The sequence below is a fragment of the Anneissia japonica genome, unplaced genomic scaffold, assembly GCF_011630105.1.
Source record: "Anneissia japonica isolate Jap-2015-1 unplaced genomic scaffold, ASM1163010v1 scaffold483_len1788099_cov177, whole genome shotgun sequence".
Taxonomy (NCBI): Eukaryota; Metazoa; Echinodermata; class Crinoidea; order Comatulida; family Comatulidae; genus Anneissia; species Anneissia japonica.
In genome coordinates this window covers 1,378,919-1,399,517 of record NW_022682587.1, presented here as the reverse complement: position 1 = coordinate 1,399,517, position 20,599 = coordinate 1,378,919, and the positions used below count along the sequence as shown (strand labels likewise).

The window sequence follows — 20,599 nt, the reverse complement described above, 5'->3', positions numbered from 1 at the left end:
TGAATGTAAAGCAGGCAACACCTTTAAGTCTATTAATTACTGAGTAGCACAGATACTCTAAGCACTAGAGGTTGTGACTATACATGCGATATAGACCTACCACTATACATTATTTTGATAAGAGATGGAATCTCTCTAGGCCTACGAATAAAACCATGTGTTGCTGTTTCATAAAAATATGTTGCATTATGGTTTGTTTATTGTTATAGTTTATTGTTATAGTCTTTTTACTTATGGTTGCTCTAAAAAGGGCCGTTTGTTTTGAATATTTTTGGGGTTTTTGATGACGTCATCGTCGATACGAGGCGTACGTAAAACCGAGGTTATACGCCCATATTTTGTTGTAATATGACTTCATCATGCCCATACATGGGCACACAGTCTACATAAATTTGTCGGTGTGCACAGAGGCTTATGTACACTATACACCTGATAATCATCATTACCGCCATAACTGTACAGTATACTGTATCTCAGTAGTTTGATATTAAAGTTGACCACTACCCCTTTGCACTTGAACGTATGAGATGAGCAATGGTTTGCAATGTTTCCTGATTCTTGGTTGTTGTAGTATTACTTTTTAAGAAGGACTTCAAATTTTGCTCAATGTCACTTGACCAAAAACGAACACCTGCAAATGAAAAATATAAAATTAACCAAACATTAACTAATTTAGATTTTCTACAGAAACAGTTGGATGGGGTCCAATTTGTAATTACTAATATTTAAAAAAAAATAAAATGTAATATTTGCAATTTGTAGAATTAAGCAAACCCTCTTACACAAGGAAATGTTACCCTGGACGTTGACCATGAGTAGTTTATGTTTACATTGATACATACTACAAGGGATCTTAGCAGGGCAACAGGGGTTGTATGGACCAGAACCCTTACTTATTTTGGAAGATACACTGGGTTCTTTAAAGTGCACATGGGACAATTTTGTACCCTAAATAGGCCTATGGTATATAGTCCATATCTGAAAAGACCACCACCAGAACCATGGTGAATGTGATTCTCGAACCAGCGACAATATTATACTATGGCTATAGGTTACGGCGCCCCCGCCTTAACTGCTCGGCCATTTGACTCGTAATATGTTTTACTCCTGTAAAATACTGGTTATGGCAAGTTTAGCCATTAGTACCATGTACCTGTGAGCAAATGCCACCTGGACGGTTTAAACACTAAGGCTTAGCTGAAATTTTCTACTATGCGACTTCTGGTGGAATTAATTAGTTAAACTTGTATAACAGTGCAGTAAAGTGTTAAGTCCAAGAACAAAATACAAGTTCTCATCCTTGGATGGAAGTCAATGCATAGCCAACATGCCTCCAGACTTGAAGTAATGCACTTACCTTTCATGGCACCTGCAAGGTCCTCTACATCATTTACATCAAGAACTCCAGAGGGTGCTCTCACTACAGTTCCTTCAATCCTTCCTTGATAGGTGTGAATTAAAACAGACAATTCACCTTGTGTTCTTTCAACACTGAAGCGAGGTGACTTGCCAAATACCCACTTCCACATCTAATAATAATAATAATACAAATTTAGTAGTGCATCAATTCCTAAGAAAGGATCAAAGGCGCAGTGTACGTTAGAGCTAGATGTTAAAGAAATGAGTTTTCAGAGAAGATTTAAATGCAGAGATAGGAGGTAGATTGTTCCAGAGAAGGTGGTATTACCCAGCAAACACAAAACATTCTTATAACGTTCGTGAACGTTGTGGTGTATGTCATGTAATAATGTTCACACAACGTTATGAAATTAGGTTATAAGTCCGTAAATGTGGTTCTACAAAATAACGTTTTATCACCAAACTGTAACGTTATTGTTAGCTGGGTTATATGATGATGAGAGGAGGTTTTAGGAGGAGGAACGAAGTTGACAAGGAAGAGGTTCAGCAAGGTATGGGGGAAGCCTAAATGGATTGCTTTGAAAGTTAATTAAAAAGTATTTTAAACATAATGCTTAAAAATGTTTTGAACATAATAGAAGCGGTTTGGCGCAGCGGGAATGGTTTGGTTTCCCAACCTCGAGGTCGGGGTTTCAATCCCTTGATGTGCATTTCGCTTGTGTCCTTGAGCAAGACACTTTATCTGCATATTGCTTCTCTCCACCCAGGAGTATAAATGGGTACCTGTTGGGGTTGCCTGCTCCTGCGCTGATTACCAGCAGCAACACTTAGCATGTGGACCCAATGACCAGGGAAAGGAACTGCGCTTTATAACCGCAAGGAAGAGGTGCATTATAAATGCCCGTACCAGTACCAGTATAATGCTATTGTTGACAGGAAGCCAAGGAGAGTAGAAATTACTGGGGTAATGTGACTGTGTCTCAGAGTCAAAGTACAGACACAGGCACCATATTTACAGATATAATTAACATAAAATTATTGAGTACTGTATTAAATTTGTCTGATCATTTTAGGTGTAGCAAAATAAATATTACTGAAAATCTCTAAAGAGTGTTCCACATGACTTAAAATTGAAAGCCCATAGTATAGGATGGAATAGTCAAAAACAAGGTTCAGTCAAGTATGTTCCAGCAAATAATTATTCAGTGGTCTAGACGTGCTGGAGAATGACAGAGTGACCAGGGGCGGATTTGTGGGGGGGGGGGAGGGCGACTCGGCCCCGGCCCCCCTTTTGAGAGGTTAAAAAAAAGGAGAAAAAAAGAAAGAAAGAAAAAAGAAAAAACGATAACCCAGAACGCCTCAAATGTTATTTTTGTGTTCTAAAACACAGAAATTTCAGTCTCCCCTTTTGGACATCTCTGGATCCGCCCCTGGTGACACTGGTTCCTCTCTAGTTTGTTGGCTTCCTTTACTTAGTTCCTCCTGTTAGTTTTCCCTGCCAATGAATGTTGACCTCAATTTTACCTTTAGTTTTTCCTTCATATCTGTAATACCTGGCCAGGTTTTTTCATCTGTGGGGTCCACTGTATATATCTATGAATAATATAATTATAAGAATAAGATAGTCTACTAATATGCAGAAAATACATATATTTTTTTTTGGTTTTTCTTCTCTTCTGGGGGTAAACTGGGGGGAGGCAAGAACATTTTCTGGGGGAGGGGGGAAATTCCCCCATATAATTTCCATTTAGCGTTCGACGATTTTTACAACTAGACATAGAATCCTGGCATGTACTTGTATAAGGGGTTGGGGCCCTTACAGATCGGGGCTCCTGGAGGTTGGAGGCCCAGGTTCAATGTAGTTACACCACTGTTTCCATTAAGCTGCCAAATTTTATGTGACAATTGTTTGTGTAATGCGCCCATATATTGGCATGAAGACGTCGTATTACAGTGTGGACAAAGCTTGTACCTTTGGTTCTTCTTGTGGCTGATGGATGGAATAATACTCCCTCGCAAGAGATGATATCACATCGTCATAGTTAACGCTAGAATCAACATCACAAAGATTACGAACAGATGAACGAATGCTTTCTGTTGCCTTGCTGTCTAAACCAATCTACAAAGATTATAACAACTTTTTAAGTCAAAAATCAATCATGATTAGTGTGATTTTCTGTCCAAACACAAAATGCGAGGCACATGTTTGTGTGCAGAAAACCTTAGAAAATACAAAAATATTTGTTTAGTTATAGAGTATATACAGTAACAGTAATACAAAGGCTTACATTTTCTATGAGAATATTTATATACTGTAGTAGGTGCACAACAGTACATGCTGTAGTTATTTCCTTCAATTAGGCACTTTGAGCGAGCGGTTTAAGTAAAGAGAGTTGGTAACCATGGAACATATCCAAAAATAGGATACCAAATTAATTTGAGAATATGCCACACACTGAGTGCGTTCTGGTTCATGGAAAAGCAAGACACTTTTTCTTTTCATTCTTCACTCTATTTTTATGATGCCTTCTGTCTCACATACACAACAAACACTCTTTATTGCATGTCCCAGGTGTACAGAATTATTGCAAGCAACTGCTGCTGATGAAAGACTGTGACATTTAACAGGATCCATCGACAAGTTTGATATGAGAGCATGTGAAAAACTCTGAAAAGATTGATCCAAGCAATAATTTACATACAGATAGTATTCAACTGAAGTGATCATTGAGGCATTGGATTTGGATTGGATTTATTCACTGTAGACACCAAGGATGACCCACTAAAGTCTGAAGAAGACTTATTTCCAGTGGGGTCCTTCTGGTGGTGAGTAGCCATTACACTAGGGGTCAATTCCCTCCTCTTTTCCACTGCATTCTTTAACGTCCACATGAGCCATATAATGTACACAGGACCAACAGCTTACGTCGGAAGGACTGTGCGCTATCGTAACTTGCATTTCTGCCCTCCAGCTAAAATACAGAGAGTAGCGATGGGAATTGAACCGATGGGAAAAGTCCACGGTTCATCGCACCCACAGTGACTACCACCAGTTTAGCCGAGGGAAGCTGCTTTACTAACAATAGTATTCAGCCCATATGTCATATAAAATCAGAAAAGACCACCAATATCTTATTTGTACAGTAACCCATGTTAAATCATGCATATCTACCAATTACAATTTAGATTAAAAAATCTTAAGCTTATTGAAGGTGGCAGCATACAAGAAGAATTAATTAATAATGTACAATAATTAATATTTTAAATAAAAGAGCAGGAAATACTATTAGACTCACCATGTCTACATGCAAGGCTTCCCTGAGTCTTTGTAGATTAACAGACATCATCAGTGTAAAATGATGATATGCTACGGAATGACCAAGTTTGGCAGAAGTTCCTGAGATGTTATCAGTGTTAAAGTTTACTGCACAATAGAAATTATTTATTCAGTTACAAACACTGTCCTCTTTTGCCACTGTAATAGTAAATTGTTGTATCTATAACCTATACATTGGTTCAAAAAGCCTTTGTTCATCCTTCCTACAATAGTTCATCATTAAAATGCATTAATCACTCATTTCATCTTTCACCTTCTTTAATTTTCTTTGTCATCATACTTGAGCCCGGATTGATACAGTATTTATGTTTAGAATTTCATTCATCAATAGACATATGGTTTCGTTTTTGTAATGACAAGGCCCATTTGTTGAGATTTACTGCATTCAGTACACTCACCTGACCTGAAGAAATATGTTGTGTGTACAAAAGTTTGAGTCTCACTAAATACATATTTAAAAAGTTTTACAATATGTCATTAAAGTCATTAGGCCGACCAGCCCTCCTTAAACTAACGTTAGAATACCGCACTTTCGGCGGTAAAGTACAATTAAAACCTCATAAAAAAGGCAACTAATCTGTTTACCTATAACTGAATCCAAGTACACCAGTACAAACACTCAGTACTTATCCTTGATAATGTGTTAATCCAATTAATATAGTGAGATAACGTAACGTTAGTTTATTGAGGGCGGGCTGAGCTAATAGTGCTAGCATGCATGTCATTTTAAAGCATATATTCTCTTAGCACATAACCAAATGAAGGATATTTTGTAAAAGTTATCAAGCAGCAAATCATCTCGATTAGAAATTGAAACCTGGATGCTCGGCCATCTTGCTCTAAGCGCCGCCACCATCAGCTCCAAGTTATGTCGACGATTATATTGACTTCTATCAGTAAAGAACGTACAATTTAAGTTTCCAAGGTCCTGACAGGAAAAAGTATTTTAATGTTTGAATTTAACAATTGAATGTTGATATTAAGAAAAGTATCAATTTAGGAAGAGGAGGAAGGACTCCCGTTCATGGAAGGAACTAATCATTTCCTTGGGAAACACTGCTATAAAAAAGCAATCTTACAATCTGTAAATGCCATTTTTTATGCATGTAAATGTGTCTATTCTTAAAATTAGACTACCTCAGCTCCACTAGTTTTAGAGTGTTGATCCTGTCTGGGAACTTGGACCTGGGAACCTCTAGCAAACCCCTGGCAAAAATGGACAGAGAAGTCCAAGGCCAGAGAGCTCCCATTAAGTAAGAATAGAACCAGCTTCACTTACATGATAAACAGTGCCTCCACCACTCCGTCGCCTTGCCAATTGTATATCGTTGTCAACTAATTTTTGAATATTGCACTCACTCCATGGATTCTGGTGTCGACCAATCACAACAGATGGTTTATTTCTCCATAGAAACAGAATATTTGTGTGTGTAAGGCACAAATTATCATGTACCCTAAAAAGATAGAAAGTTGAATAGGTCAAAATTGATTTACAAAGCCTTTCTTTAACATGAAAATAAAAAAAATATTATTTGGTGGTCTTATTATTATTATTATTATTATTATTATTATTATTATTATTACCAGTGGCGGATCGTCAAGCTAGGCAAGGTAAGCTCTACATACACAAGCTAAAACCAGGGAGTTGTTTATATTAATAATAACAACTTCCTGTTAAAACTCAAAAGAAACATTTCATTGTGCAAAATAGTGAAGAAGGTAAACTCATATATTGAAACCAATAATATATATACGTACTTGCGACGTTTCGATCTACTACCAGTATAACTTCATCAGGCAATGTCGGGTGCTGGTGCAAGTTGTTTTGTGAGGCATTACTAGGTCTTATGTAACACCATCCGCTCTCCAGACCATCAGAGTGGTTACTGGGGGGGGGCAGCTTTTCAGTAACATCACAAAACAACTAGCACCAGCACCCATCAGTGGCTGGTGAAGTTCTAAAGTAGATCGAAACATCGCAAGTATGTATATATTATTTGTTTCAATATATGAATTTACCTTGTTCATTTTTCAAGTTGATTGTTACACTTCGTTGGAATGTCTACGTTTAATATAAAATTATATTTTCAATACCACCTAGCTGTGAGTCAAGAGAATAGCAAATTAATACTAGTTTAGAAGCACTGCTTCCAAGAGTTTGTGTGCATGCTAATCTTCTCACAACTTCTCTACAGTAATATTGCTAGCCTAATTGGGCCTCCACTGCTGAATGGGTAATTTGTAATGACAATGTATTGCTTGACATTCTAAAATCTAAATGATTTTAAGTTAAAATAAATCTGCATCCAGACAGCAAGTACAGAAGAAACTTGTATACATTAAATTGTACCTTGGGTGGAGGGTCATATGATATCTGATGCAATCAGAAATGCTGATTAATTCAAAAGACCAATTAGTGTCACCAAACGCTGTTGGCGATTAAATGTAGTGATTTTATGGCAACCAGGCCGGCTATACTCGGCCCGAATAGTCCCCCAGAGACTGATGTTTAAGTGATGCGGAAAGTAGGAGTAACCAGTATTTTGGAATCCCATTTAACTATTAAAAATAAACCCCAAAAGTTGGAAATCAACTAATTTTAGTAAAAAAGGATAATACTACCTTATCAGACACTCATGAATTATCAATCAGTTCAAAACTTATCAATAGTACCTTTCACAAGGAATATACATGTACAAAACCTAGGTCAATTGCAAGGTATAAAAGAAATACAAAAAAAAAAAGACATAATAAAAACATACATTTAGAGAAACTTTGTGATACAATTTACGATCCTTGAAAAGATTAACAGTCGATGTAGGTTCATTGAAACTCCAAATAATGTATTAAAGATTGCAAAGACAAAACTTCACTTTTCAAAATCTTAAATAATGAACTTACCAGTCTTCAAATGCTAGATTTGAAAAAACGTCATTTGATCTTGATAAATATACCAGACCCTGAAATGAAATAATAAGTAATTAGCAGAGCTCCGCATAGTACACTATAGGAAAATTATTATACAAAGGTTAGATTTAATGCTTGAAAAATTTTTTGAATGCATTAAATCTAACCCAAGTATAATAATTTTCCATTTAGTGTACGATGCATGCTCTACTAATTGCTTTATAAGTCAATTGCCGTCATTTAATTTTAGTTTTTTATAACCAACTGTTGTAGCAGTCATCGGTTGCTAGTGGTATGATCAGTATACGTGTGCGTATTTACATTTAGCTGTGCGTATGCTGATTTTTGCTCCAGTACGCGTTTAATGGTTTAATTAACTACACATCAGCAGTACAGTACGGATACGATGAATAACTATTGTGTTAGAAAGAACTTGTTCGTAATGCTATTTTGATAGACTTTCGTCAAAGAAATAAACATTTCAGCATTCGAGAGAGAATACAGTCACTGACGTCCTTTTGGGTCAGTGTATGCAGACAGGTAAAACCATGCGATGATTTCATAATTAGGCTAGGCTACGGCCTGTAGTAGTTGGAGGCGGCTCGGGCGGCCTCCTGCCTGGCGGTAGGCCTACATCTAAATTTGTTCCTTGAGTCTTTAAAATAGGTCTAGAATATTCCTATTGTTCAGTCTGTAGTGTTTATGAGGGTCCATTGATTCTATGAATTCCTTAATTATTCATACTTAATAATTAATTTGCAGTAACTTTCTTCGGGTTCTAATTAAGCTTGTTTTACGAAAGTAATTTTCAATACAATTCAATTTTTATCACGGTGCGCAACTTATTCGCTGTGACAAAATAATGAGGAAATTTTTTTGCACACGAACCTAAAAAAAAACAAGCCAAGTGTCCACTAATAGAAAAATTAGTAGACGCTGGGGAATAGGCAAATAACATTGGAAGTTACAGTGATGACGTCACGATTGACTTATAATACTGATTAAGTATCTTTTACATATATTGTGGCTTGGTAGTTAAGAGCACTTGAAATTGCACACTGATATGTCACTGTAAAAAAATCAAAGGCAAGTTATTGTCTTTTGATAAATATTTTACTACACTTTTTGAAATTGAAACAATAAGACAAATTTATTTATACAGTACAAATTATTAATTTGTGGCAATTTAATCATTTAATTAATGCAATGAAAAAGCATAAATATGAAACTGAATTACCTGAGGAATCTTTGACTGTCTATGTACATTTCTGATGTTTGTAAATGTGCAGTTTGGCGGTGATAGCAAATTTTGTTTAAGTTGATTCAAAATGCAGTCTTTTTTCAAACTATGAAATAGCTGGAACAAACCATTAACTTGTGAAGCCTGCTTCCACAACGTAACATGTTGGACCATTCTCAAGTCTGTTTGAAGTACCGTAATATAACCTGAAAATTTAGATAATTCCTCTGAATTTTAAATTAATATTTTTGTTGTTAAGCTATTGTGGTGTTGGTACACGTTGGTATGCTAATAGCAAAGGGAGAATGGTATCAGCAGGAATTCAAAGTATCCAGGAAGGTAAGGGGGGGGGGGGGGGGGGGCCGCACTCACGCAAGCGAAAATCTCCGATCACAAATTCATAATATCTGCATACATTAAAATTTTACTACTTCATTCAATTCTCTCACAGGAATCAGTGCCGATGGGTATCCCCATGTGCAGCAAAATAAAATTAACGTTAACAAAACTAATTTAACCAAATCTGCCGGATGAGATTTTTTTCCAACTTAGGACCCCCGAGTTAGGCTGTGTTTAATACACAGTAGGGCTGTAGGCCTCGGGCTAGCATAGCAGGCCCAGGCTAGATCCTTTCGAATAGCCTAGCCTAGACCCTAGAAGTAGTAATTCTAAAGGGGCCTAGGGCCTAGGCTATGCCTAGTACTACTACTAGGCCTACTAGGCCTATAACCTAGCTAGGCCTAGGCCTAGGTCTAGGTCGGTGGTCAGGGTATTTACAGGCTGAAACATGCAATCACAACCACTAGGCTAGGCCTATACCTACTCTGACTTCAGTTACAAGGATTACTTTTAATAACATAAAAAAAACTGGGAAGCCTAGGGCCTACAGTAGGTTAAGTTTAAAGATACTAAAAGTTTTATAAATACCGCAAAAAATCACAACAATGCAAACCGCCCTCTTCGTCAATTCGTGATGAAGAAAATTCATAGAGCTATTAAAAAAAAAAAAATTATACTCTCGATCCTCGAAAATTAAAATCCGCTAAAAGTTCGGTTATAATAAAGGGAAATTGGTATTGGCCTACAGGTATATAATATTAAAAAGATAATTAAAAAAAATAAGTAAGTAAGTAAGTAATTATGTAAGTAAGTAAGTAAGTAAGTAAGTATGTAAGTAAGTAAGTAAGTAAGTAAGTAGGTAAGCAAGTAAGAAGCAAGTAATATGTAAAATAAATAAATAATATAACTAAAGTAAATAAATAATAATAATAATAATAATAATAGGCCTATTATTAATAATAATAATAATGATAATAATAATAATAATAATAATAATAATAATTATTATTATTATAAAAACAACAACAACAATAATAATAATGAAACAGTCTCTATAATCATGTTTGCTTTTTTTGAATGCATATATAGTAGATCAAGGCCTATCTCGGGTTAGCTAGTTCTGTTAAATGATTATAATCATCAAGCGCATCATCAAGCGCATCATAGATGATCTACAATCCGTCCTACATGATGAAGCCCTCAATGATATTTTTAAGGACAAACCTTTCATTGCCTTTAAACAGCCCCCTAATCTGAAACAACATTTAGTTAAAAGTAAACTTCCCACTAACAGCGACAATGGCACATTCTCTTGCAATACTAGGACATGCAAACTTTGTCCACATATCAAATCAAGTAACATTGTCAAAGGACCTAACAATAATCATTTCAACATAAAAGGCACTTATAACTGCATGTCATCCAACCTTATATATGCTATATCGTGCAATATTTGCCCTAATGCTCTCTACATCGGACAAACTGGACAAACACTAAGACAACGGATTAATGGTCATAAACATGACATCAAACACAAACTCACCCAAAAACCTGTAGCTAATCATTTTGCATCTTCTGGCCACTCAATTAAGAATATGAAAGTGCAAGTAGTTAAGAAAGAATTTTTCAAAAATAGTTTAGAACGAGAAAAGCTGAACAGAAAATAATTACACAATTAGACTGTATAGAACTAGGCCTTAACATTGATCGAGGATTCCTCGCACATTACCGTCAATAATTATTTCTCATCATTGTATGTATATTTTTATTTTTCTATAGCTGCCTTATTATTACCTATATTTTTGTCTCATAGTTACCTTACTGTATTTACTGCCTATTTACTGTTTTTATCATTGACTTTGATATAGACATATTTTGTATGCTATTTCCCACAGTTTCTTATCATTGATCTTTTGTTCTTTTAATACTGTTTATTTAGATTGCTTATTTCGGCAGACTTGTACTTGCTTTGTACACCATTCTTTGTTATTTTAGGACCGCCCCCATTATTTCAGTTGTATATTATAGTTGTTTCTTATCCCATTTGTACAGTCTCCTGATGAAGTCCACTGTGTGGACGAAAGCTAGAGAATAAATTATATATTGTTATCTCAAAAGTGCTGCTGTTTCTTACTTTATACTTTCTATACTGTACAGAATAACGCGGCTATACTTTTTATTCATCTAAAGTATATTAACGCAAATTTTGTTGCTAAACTGACCAATCGGCCATATTTGTTTTGGTCCAATGCACAAGTTAACGCTGATTAACGCATTCTGGTTAGGTTAATTTTCGTTGTCAACGAAGTCTATTTTACAAAACCGTCGAATGAAAATAATACTCAACGAAAATTCGTACTCAACGAAATGAACCAGTCGAATAAGCCATATAAGTTTTATTAAATGTCTCCCTCTATTGACGCAAAAGTTCGTTGGGGGCCAGGGCGGAAGAAAGAAAAAAGGTCGTTCTCCTGTTCGAGATTCCACGTGCGCGTTATAGTGGTACTTTTTATCATTACTAATTAGGGCAGGGATTTTAATCGATTTTAGCTAAAAAAGTTTAATGACAATTTTTAGCTTCTAAAATAAACAGGTAGTTGTTTGCGTGCCTAGGCAGGCATCTAGTAGGCCTATTTATGCGGCCTCCTAGTTAATAATTTATATAGGCCTACCTAGGCGGGCCTATCCTATCCTACTGATAGGAAGAACTGGCTATGCCTCTGGCTCTATCTAGCCTAGCCTAGGCAGCTAGAGTAGGCCTAGCCTTAGCATAGACTATTTTGGCGGTGTCTGATCAGGTGCTGTTGCTATTTCTACTTTCATCAATATATCAATTCGAGCGGATACAAATAAATTCGAGCGGATACAAATTCGAGCGAATGCTATTTCGAACGAATTCAAGCGGATTTTGCTTCAAGCGGATGCCTTTTCGAGCGGAAAAAGATCCACTTTTGCGAACAACGGGCTCTACGAGTTAATGTACAAATCTCCCGGAATTACTTCAAAATTTCTTATTTGAAGCTAACAATTTGATAGTTTGTTGCTCACTTCGGATTCAAATTTATTTGTGCCAGGATTTTTAAAAGGGGGAGCCGTTATGCACGGAACGAAGTACCGAGCTACGGCTGGGGGGCGATGACCCCGGTGAAGTCCAGGGGGAGCTAAGCCCCCTCTGAGGTAGGGCCCTCTGAACGTTTAAGGATGCAGTTTTGAGAGGATAAAGTGAAAATTGCAATAGACACATCATAAATAATATTAGTAGGCCTAAGCCTAACAATAAAATGACTCCATGTTTAATGTCATACTCAACCAAGGAAGGGCGCATACTGCTTTGAAAGGTGGGGATGGGGAGACATTTTGTGAGTCCACACCCACCTCAGACCAACCATGATGGTTGGGCTGAGGTGCGAAAATTTGAGGAAATTGTACCTCTGGATGGCCAGAAATAACACTTTATAGTAATTCTTCAGCATCACATCACCATTATATATAAGCCTAAAAAAAAAAAAAGTGCCAGCAAATTTCTCATGATATTTTATCAGGGATTTTCGGCAACCATAGAGATCTTACTAATGTGTGATATGCCGGGAAAATAAAGATTAAATATATTTGTCTTTGATGCACGTAGGCTACTGTACATAAATTCAAAGCCATGATTTCACAACCTCAGCCCCACCATGGTTGTGGCTAGGGTGAGAAAAGTTGAGGAATAATAGGCCTACCTCTAGATGACCGGAAGTGACACTTTTATAGTAAAATTCATCATCATCATCACATCACCATTTATATGCCATATAACATGATCATATTATCAGGGATTTTCGACAACCATAGAGATCTAATTAATATCCAGGACAATTAGGCCTGATACTAAGCTTTAACTACTATAATTATTATGATCCACAAATTTCTTTTTTGCCTTTAGCACAATTATTAATTTTATTAATATTATGTATTATCATAATCAACCATCATCATTATTATTACTACTTCTAGCTATAGTAGTAGATTAGTAGAAGCGGTTGGCGCATCGGTTGTGGCTTGGACTCCTAACCTCGAGGTCGGAGGTTCGAAATTTTCGCTGTGCAAATCGCCTTGGGCAAGGCACTTTATCTACGGTTGCCTCTCTCCACCTAGGAGTATAAGTGGGTACCTGGTAGGTTCCAACACAACTGCGCTGATTACTAGCTGCAATATTATGGAATAATAATATAATTTCATTTAATAATTTAATTTGGTGTTCAATGTGTTCCATATGTGTTTGATCCAATGACCGGGGTAGTAATGTGAAGCGCTTAGAGGCTTTGTTAAGGCATTAAGCGCTATATAAGAATGACATATTATTATTGTTATTGTTGTTATTATTATTATTAAACAAAACTTCAATGCTTGCAAAAGGGTAAAAACCAAACTGAACCATACAATATCACATTCTGTAAAAAACGTGGCCTGGGATTTATGAATTTAGGACGAATTTAAGTTTCATAAATCCGCCCTTGAGTGGTTGCCGTTATAAACCCGAACATTTTAATTTTTGCATTATCGTGTATATTGACAAAATTATTAATCTAACAAATATTCCACTGGGTTACTATCAGGTTAGCGGATGACTTTCATTGATAGAAGTTTATGGTGGGTTCCTATCAAAGTATTGGTCACAAACCTATTAGTAGAATGAGTCAATTAGAAATTTTACAGCATTTAAATCAACTCTGACTATGTGTATAACGTGTGCTGATGCACATTTACAAATTTTAGAAGTATTTATTTGAGTGATCGCAGGAAAAAATTTGTATTTGTTAGCAAGAACAAGATTTAAAATTCTAACACTGTTTACAAAAGGGGGGGGGGGGGGGGGGGGGGGGCCCGCGGCTCCTACAGCTCCCCCTGGATACGTCCCTGATTATTACTGTACTTATCTGCTAGAAAGTGGAAAAGAATATTACAGTTTTGTTCCGACTGTTTTTTTTTTAGAACCCTGGTATTAAACCCCTGGCGACCCCCAAATATTTTGGTCTGACCACCAATATTGCTAAAAAAGTCAATCATTCTCCTGGCCTATCTGGAGGAGGTACTGATTTAATCTTGTTGAGTTTATTGAACGTTCCTCTTCATGCTGCATATTGTTGAGGCTCCTTTAAGTCAGCACTACTTTTAGGGTCATAATCGTTAAATAAAGTTGAATTAAAATAGATGAACAAAGGATTAAAGTGGGTGGGAGGGTGTGGGGAGTTGATATGATGCGATAACATTGGTGGCAACACCGTCGAAGGGAGACCAGGCTTAGGACCATGTCCTTGTTTTAAAGAAACTGCTTTAAAAACATATTTTTATAGTCTGAAAGTATAACTATAGGTATCTCGTGTTTAAAAATTTGCTCACTTCAGCCCAAACATGGTGAGGCTGAGGTAAATGTCCGGGCCATTTTTAGGGGGGGTGGGGGTATTGGGCTCCTTGTCGGGAGTTTCTGGCGCCGGCATTGTTTTTAAATACCGAGTAGGTCTACATGAGTGGATTTTTGTGATCGGAAAATTTCTATGGTAGGTTAGAACCTGGTGTGCAACTTTTTTTTTGTCATGCTACTACATTTCCTCAATTTTACAGTTGATTTTGATAAACCAAGGCTAATATAATAATAGGCCTATTAAACAAGACTTGTAGGCCTATAAAATAGAATTCGTGGTGCTAGTCAGCATGGGTCCCCACAAAAATCTTGGAAATCATTAAAAAAAAAACGGAGAAAAAAATAAAATTAAAAATCAATCAATCTAATAAATTTTCAAGCTCAAATTAATATGTCACAATTCAGTTAAAGTCTGCAAGTGCATGCAATTTGTGGCCATCTAGAGGTGATCTGGAGGCTGGGAAACTAAACCGACTATTAAACCAACCAGTAACTAAGCAATTATTGTAACTATAGTAACAAAATATGTCACCATTTTTCATATTATTTAGCATTTAAAAATAGTTAGGTTCAACACAAATTAACCATCACATGCATAAAAGACTTGGCCTTCAACCCAACGGCGTATCTAGGGGTCTTGAAATGTTGGTGCTGAGGGGGTGGGGGGCGCAGAGGTGAAGTGGGAGGGGCTCGATCAGGTGCTAATTCATAAAATAATTTGATTTTTAACTACTTGACCATGATTGTTTTGGGGGTGGGGCGACCAGGGAGAGCTAGTAATTTTTTGGGGGGATGGGGGCCACTGCTTTAATCTGCAGGGAAGTTGACGATCGAATACAACATAGACCAACAATTTGTCGACATTTTTAAAGGCAGGTTGTTCTATAGTGCAATTCTTAGAACTTTACATTTACTTTATCAAAGGGGTCTTAGATAGCGTCATTTCTCTCTCACGTCCATTTGATTTTTAAATGTTATTTATATGACAGTATTACTATAAATATTGTTTGATACTTTATATATCACTATTAAGGGGGTGGGGGGCGCAGAGGTGAAGTGGGAGGGGCTCGATCAGGTGCTAATTCATAAAATAATTTGATTTTTAACTACTTGACCATGATTGTTTTGGGGGTGGGGCGACCAGGGAGAGCTAGTAATTTTTTGGGGGGATGGGGGCCACTGCTTTAATCTACAGGGAAGTTGACGATCGAATACAACATAGACCAACAATTTGTCGACATTTTTAAAGGCAGGTTGTTCTATAGTGCAATTCTTAGAACTTTACATTTAATTTATCAAAGGGGTCTTAGATAGCGTCATTTCTCTCTCACGTCCATTTGATTTTTAAATGTTATTTATATGACAGTATTACTATAAATATTGTTTGATACTTTATATATCACTATTAAATATTACTATTACTCTATTTAGTGTTATTTTTTTCAACTGTTGGGGCTTATGTCTGTATTTTTGTTTTACTTTAAAATCATGGTATGACAAAAATGCTAATCATCATAGATTTTGAGTACAGTTGCTGACAGGGCTAACCAGAAACCACATCATTCTATAGTGACCGGTTATAGTATAAATGAGCTGATGAGACACCTATTATATTAATAGTATATTAAATGATATAAAATACTGTAATATAAAGTAGACCACACTATAAGTACCTTGACACTGAATTCCTCGCTCAAATAAATTGATGCTTTAATTAAACAATACATTTGCTATAACTACAACGATTTCACATATTCAAAATATAATTATATAAACTGTTTTTTCATTGGCCAAATTAAAAATACCATAGCCTACAGTATAGGCCTACTGGTTATAGCAACAAAACAAAGAAATATTCACTGCGGTTAATTTGTGCCAAGTTCTTGAAAATGTTTAAACTCACTAAACACCTGAAAAGTACCATTGATTACACGACAAACAGTACTGTAGTCTGATGAGTTAAAACAGAAATGTTTTTCCTTAAACTTAAGTTAGGAAATAGATCAAAACTACTTACACTAATGCCAAACATGCTTAAAGACAGGCTTAGGAGAAAGCTTTTTTGGTATGTTTCACCGGTACAACTGATTTTTATTTGACAAAATTGTTGGTACCAAAAAACGTTTCCTCAAAAGCCTGGTTCTAAATCATGAACTCTTACTTACAGTATAGCATTACTTTGTATTCGTTCAGGAAGACAACTATCATTAACATCGCATCATGTAAAGGCAAACATAATTAACAAGAACAAACTCAAGAACATTAAGCGGTGAGGTAACTTTCGGTCTATTGTTTTAAGTTAATAAATCATAATTAAAATATGAAATGTTTGTTTATCTATCTCCGTATCATGAAATATACGGTATTGTATATCATTATGATTTATTTTAATTGCAATGTATAATTATTTGTAGACAAATATGAAATATATTTATGTATTTGTGTGTGTATATTTTTTTCCCAGCACATGTGCCACATATCATACATGCCTACAATAGACTCATTCCAAACAAAATAACGAACGCTATATTATTTGACCTCTTCAAGACATTTTGGGACGGTGAGAATGGTTATAGCAATAAAATGGAGAAATAGTCACCACAATTTATTCTTGCTAAGTGCCATACAATAAAGTTGTTTTTGAAAATGTTTTTACTCAATATATACCTGAAAAGTACCATTTAAAAACTTGTAGTCTGATAATTAAAAAAAATAATGTTGTTAAAACTCTAGTTAGGAAATAGACCAAAACTACTAACACTAAAGCATTACATGCTTAAAAAATGAACTCTTGTATCTGTTCACTTTGTATCCATACACATCCATAAAACACACACCCACCCACCACACACAACGATATTATATATATATATATATATATATATAATATTGTTGTGTGTGGTGGGTGGGTGTGTGTTTTATGGATGTGTATGGATACAAATCGCAATGAGATGGGGGCACCCTATTAGAGTTGAAAAATAGTCTTATAGTTGTTACACACCGCCCTCTTTCTTCCCCACCCCTCATCTGACACTTCCTGTCCCATCACCAGTAGCAACACTGTCATTCTATCACATGTTGTTGCGGAGTCATAATCTTCATTATCATCTGAGAAAACTAATTTAAATCCATTTATACAGGTATGTCGTAACCCTTTATCCAATGTTTTACATCTTAAGACACCATTTTTCATATATTTTTATGTTTTAACTTCATGGGTGCTGTCTCTGGAATGCTGGACTATCTAGAGTACAGTAACCACAGATTTTATATTTAGATTTAACCTTCCCTCCATGATTTAACTTAGTCCATTTAATCATGATTTCTTTATGGTCGTTTAATGTATTTTAACATGAATAATGACAATATAATGGCAATAATGTTACTGTCATGTGAATGTATAATCGGTGCTTCACAGTGATGTTTTTGGTTTTATACTGATATGATTAGGAGTAAACGACTCTAAATAGGAGTTTTATATTTCTTTTGATACTAAATTGTTAACTTGTTTAATTGTATTCACATACAATTAAAAACCATGGAATTAGTTAATTGATTAAAGGAAACTAATCTCAGGCATTATATCATGTTATACACATGATTATGCCTGTTTGTTTAGTGAAGCATTCGCTGACCTTAAAGCTATTATTTCGTGTTCCTTAAAACTGGATTTATTATAAGCTTAATGTTGATAAAAAGCTTTAATACATTCGTTATTATTATCATTTTCAATGTTAAATATTGTAGAACATGTTTCTTATTAGAATTTAGATATAGGTCATATTTACCTTGACGTTTAATGGTACAGCTAATGTTGAAACTTTCACAAGCATTATCTTGGCAAATGATTAACAACTGTCAGAACAGAGGGTTATTGTATTGTAGTGTACTTGCGTTGCACTAAGATAAGTGATTAATTAGTCTGTATATTTAAGCTTTATGCACGATAGGTTTATTATTATTTAATACAGTTGATCATTGATTTAGAACATATCGCAAGATACCCTGTATTAACTGTTCAAGTACTCAACACGTTTTAGTATTTTAACATTAACATTTTTTAACGTGTCCGATTTATCATATTTGATACTTTAATTATGTTGCTTTAATAATTTGTTTTGATTCGATTACGATATGTTTAAACGTATCATCATATTGAGAACACTGTCATTCTATCACATGTTGTTGCCGAGTCATAATCTTCATATACCTGTATCATCTGAGAAAACTAATCAATAGTTTTCCCTTTAAATCCATTTATACAGATACAAGAATTAAAGTTTGCTATCAAAGTTTTACAAGTCAAGCGAAGTCTGTATTATTTTAGTGTGCAACAACGGATTTTTCAGTGGGATTGAGCACTGTTTCACAAAAAATTGAGATGAATAACCGTAATATATATATATATATATATATATATATATATATATATGTAATGTATATATATGTATATATGTAATGCTTGTCTCTACATATGAATGCAAGTTTTTATGAGATATTTTCGGCTTCATAAAAATTATCTTTTGACTTATTAAATTATTTTCTTTATTAAAAATACAAATCATTTGTACAAAAAGAGGCGTTGCCAATGTAATTTTGACTGCATTTGTAGAGTCTTTAATCAAATGTCGCTAAGCGTGCCGAACTTGTGACAATTATGAAAAGGAATTGGTCGATTGGAATTTACTATGCTGTACGTGTGACTATATTTTATATTTACATTTTTGTATACATGGCAGGTTATGTTTTTTCTGTTTTTGGCTTGTTAAGTTTACTACAAGCCCTCAACAAGTGACCAGTTGTGATGTCTTTGCGATCGTATCTGTCCCATAAGTTATACGTTCGCTGTCTTTGCCTAGATGATTTTCGCTGACGTCTTGTTAATCTTTCCAGACTTACCAATTTAACCTGTAAATTGACCAGCTTTGCCTCCTTATGAAGCAGATCGATTAGAATATAGAGGTTGGAATTAAGGCTTCCTCAGGTATTAATTCGGTTATGCCAGCCCTCTATGTCGTTGTTCTTGTTGCCATACCAAATACGTTCCAAGACGCAACTGGCCACAGGTCATTATATAACCATGTCTTCTCCATGTATCTAACTAGAGGGACAAGTGGAGAAGTTGCTTTACCGGCGATCTCCTGAAAGGTGGTGGTAATATATTCAGATGGCGAGAGCGGTAGTGCCATGAGCTCTCTAATATAAGTGTGCACTGCAGGTGAGTTTAGTGTATGCCCATTTGAGATCATTGTCTATGACATGCCTATACACAGCCTGAGTCCAATGAAACACACAACCATGCATGGAAATGCCGGGAAATACATCTTTAAAAGCACTCCACATACCAGACACCTGCCGAACTAAATATGAACGCTCTGGCAAGGTGGCAGGAAAGACGTCATCATTCGAAACAATGTGATCCAGTTCGGTATCGACGATTTCTGAAGCTGGAATGAATTTATTTTCATCTGCCTTGGTCAATTAACATTTGTAGTTACTCTAATTTTGAGTCTTTGCCTGGTTCAGTCGGATGATTGTGAGGTTGCCTTTGGTTGAAACTTTCACCGATCTGCGCCACTTTAGCGTGACGACATTGACCTTTTCGATGGACACTACGTGTCCGTGTTACTGTAGAAGAATTACATCTTTTTCTGGCTTTCTATTGTAGCTGTTGCCAGGATTATCTACTAGCAATGACCCACCACTTTTAGAAGCATTTCTGATGATTTTATAATGTATTTCACCGTCATATTCTGGCAATTATTTACTTGGCAGAGATACACTCTCCAACTGTTCCTCTTTGGCTTGGGTTGGTTTTTCGTCAGGCGACAGTATGTCAAAGTTTTCATACACACCTTGAATATCCTTTTTTCCTCCTGATACGTTGTCAAGGGGATTAGTTCTATTTTGGTCTTTAGAATGAAGAGATATGTTTGAAAATTCAGTGATACATTCAATCAATCAATTAGACCGTGGGTTGAGGCTCCAAAATCGGCTTAGTTTACGAATTCTG

At 35.7% G+C, this 20,599-nt stretch overlaps 1 protein-coding gene across 1 annotated transcript in view; it reads right to left on the bottom strand.

The window, feature by feature from the left end:
* Window positions 1-232: 232 nt before the first annotated feature.
* The window catches only part of LOC117104026 (lipoyltransferase 1, mitochondrial-like), a 25,012-nt gene continuing 4,645 nt past the window's right edge, over window positions 233-20,599 (bottom strand). Inside the window, exons 2-10 of the mRNA XM_033244710.1 lie at window positions 8,841-9,049; window positions 7,598-7,656; window positions 5,976-6,150; window positions 5,466-5,624; window positions 4,656-4,763; window positions 3,332-3,478; window positions 2,884-2,952; window positions 1,358-1,529; window positions 233-631 (exon numbers count right to left, since the gene is read on the bottom strand). Of these exons, the coding sequence (XP_033100601.1) occupies window positions 501-631; window positions 1,358-1,529; window positions 2,884-2,952; window positions 3,332-3,478; window positions 4,656-4,763; window positions 5,466-5,624; window positions 5,976-6,150; window positions 7,598-7,656; window positions 8,841-9,017 (1,197 nt within the window). The 5' untranslated portion in view covers window positions 9,018-9,049 and the 3' untranslated portion in view covers window positions 233-500. The remainder of the gene's footprint in view (window positions 632-1,357; window positions 1,530-2,883; window positions 2,953-3,331; window positions 3,479-4,655; window positions 4,764-5,465; window positions 5,625-5,975; window positions 6,151-7,597; window positions 7,657-8,840; window positions 9,050-20,599) is intronic.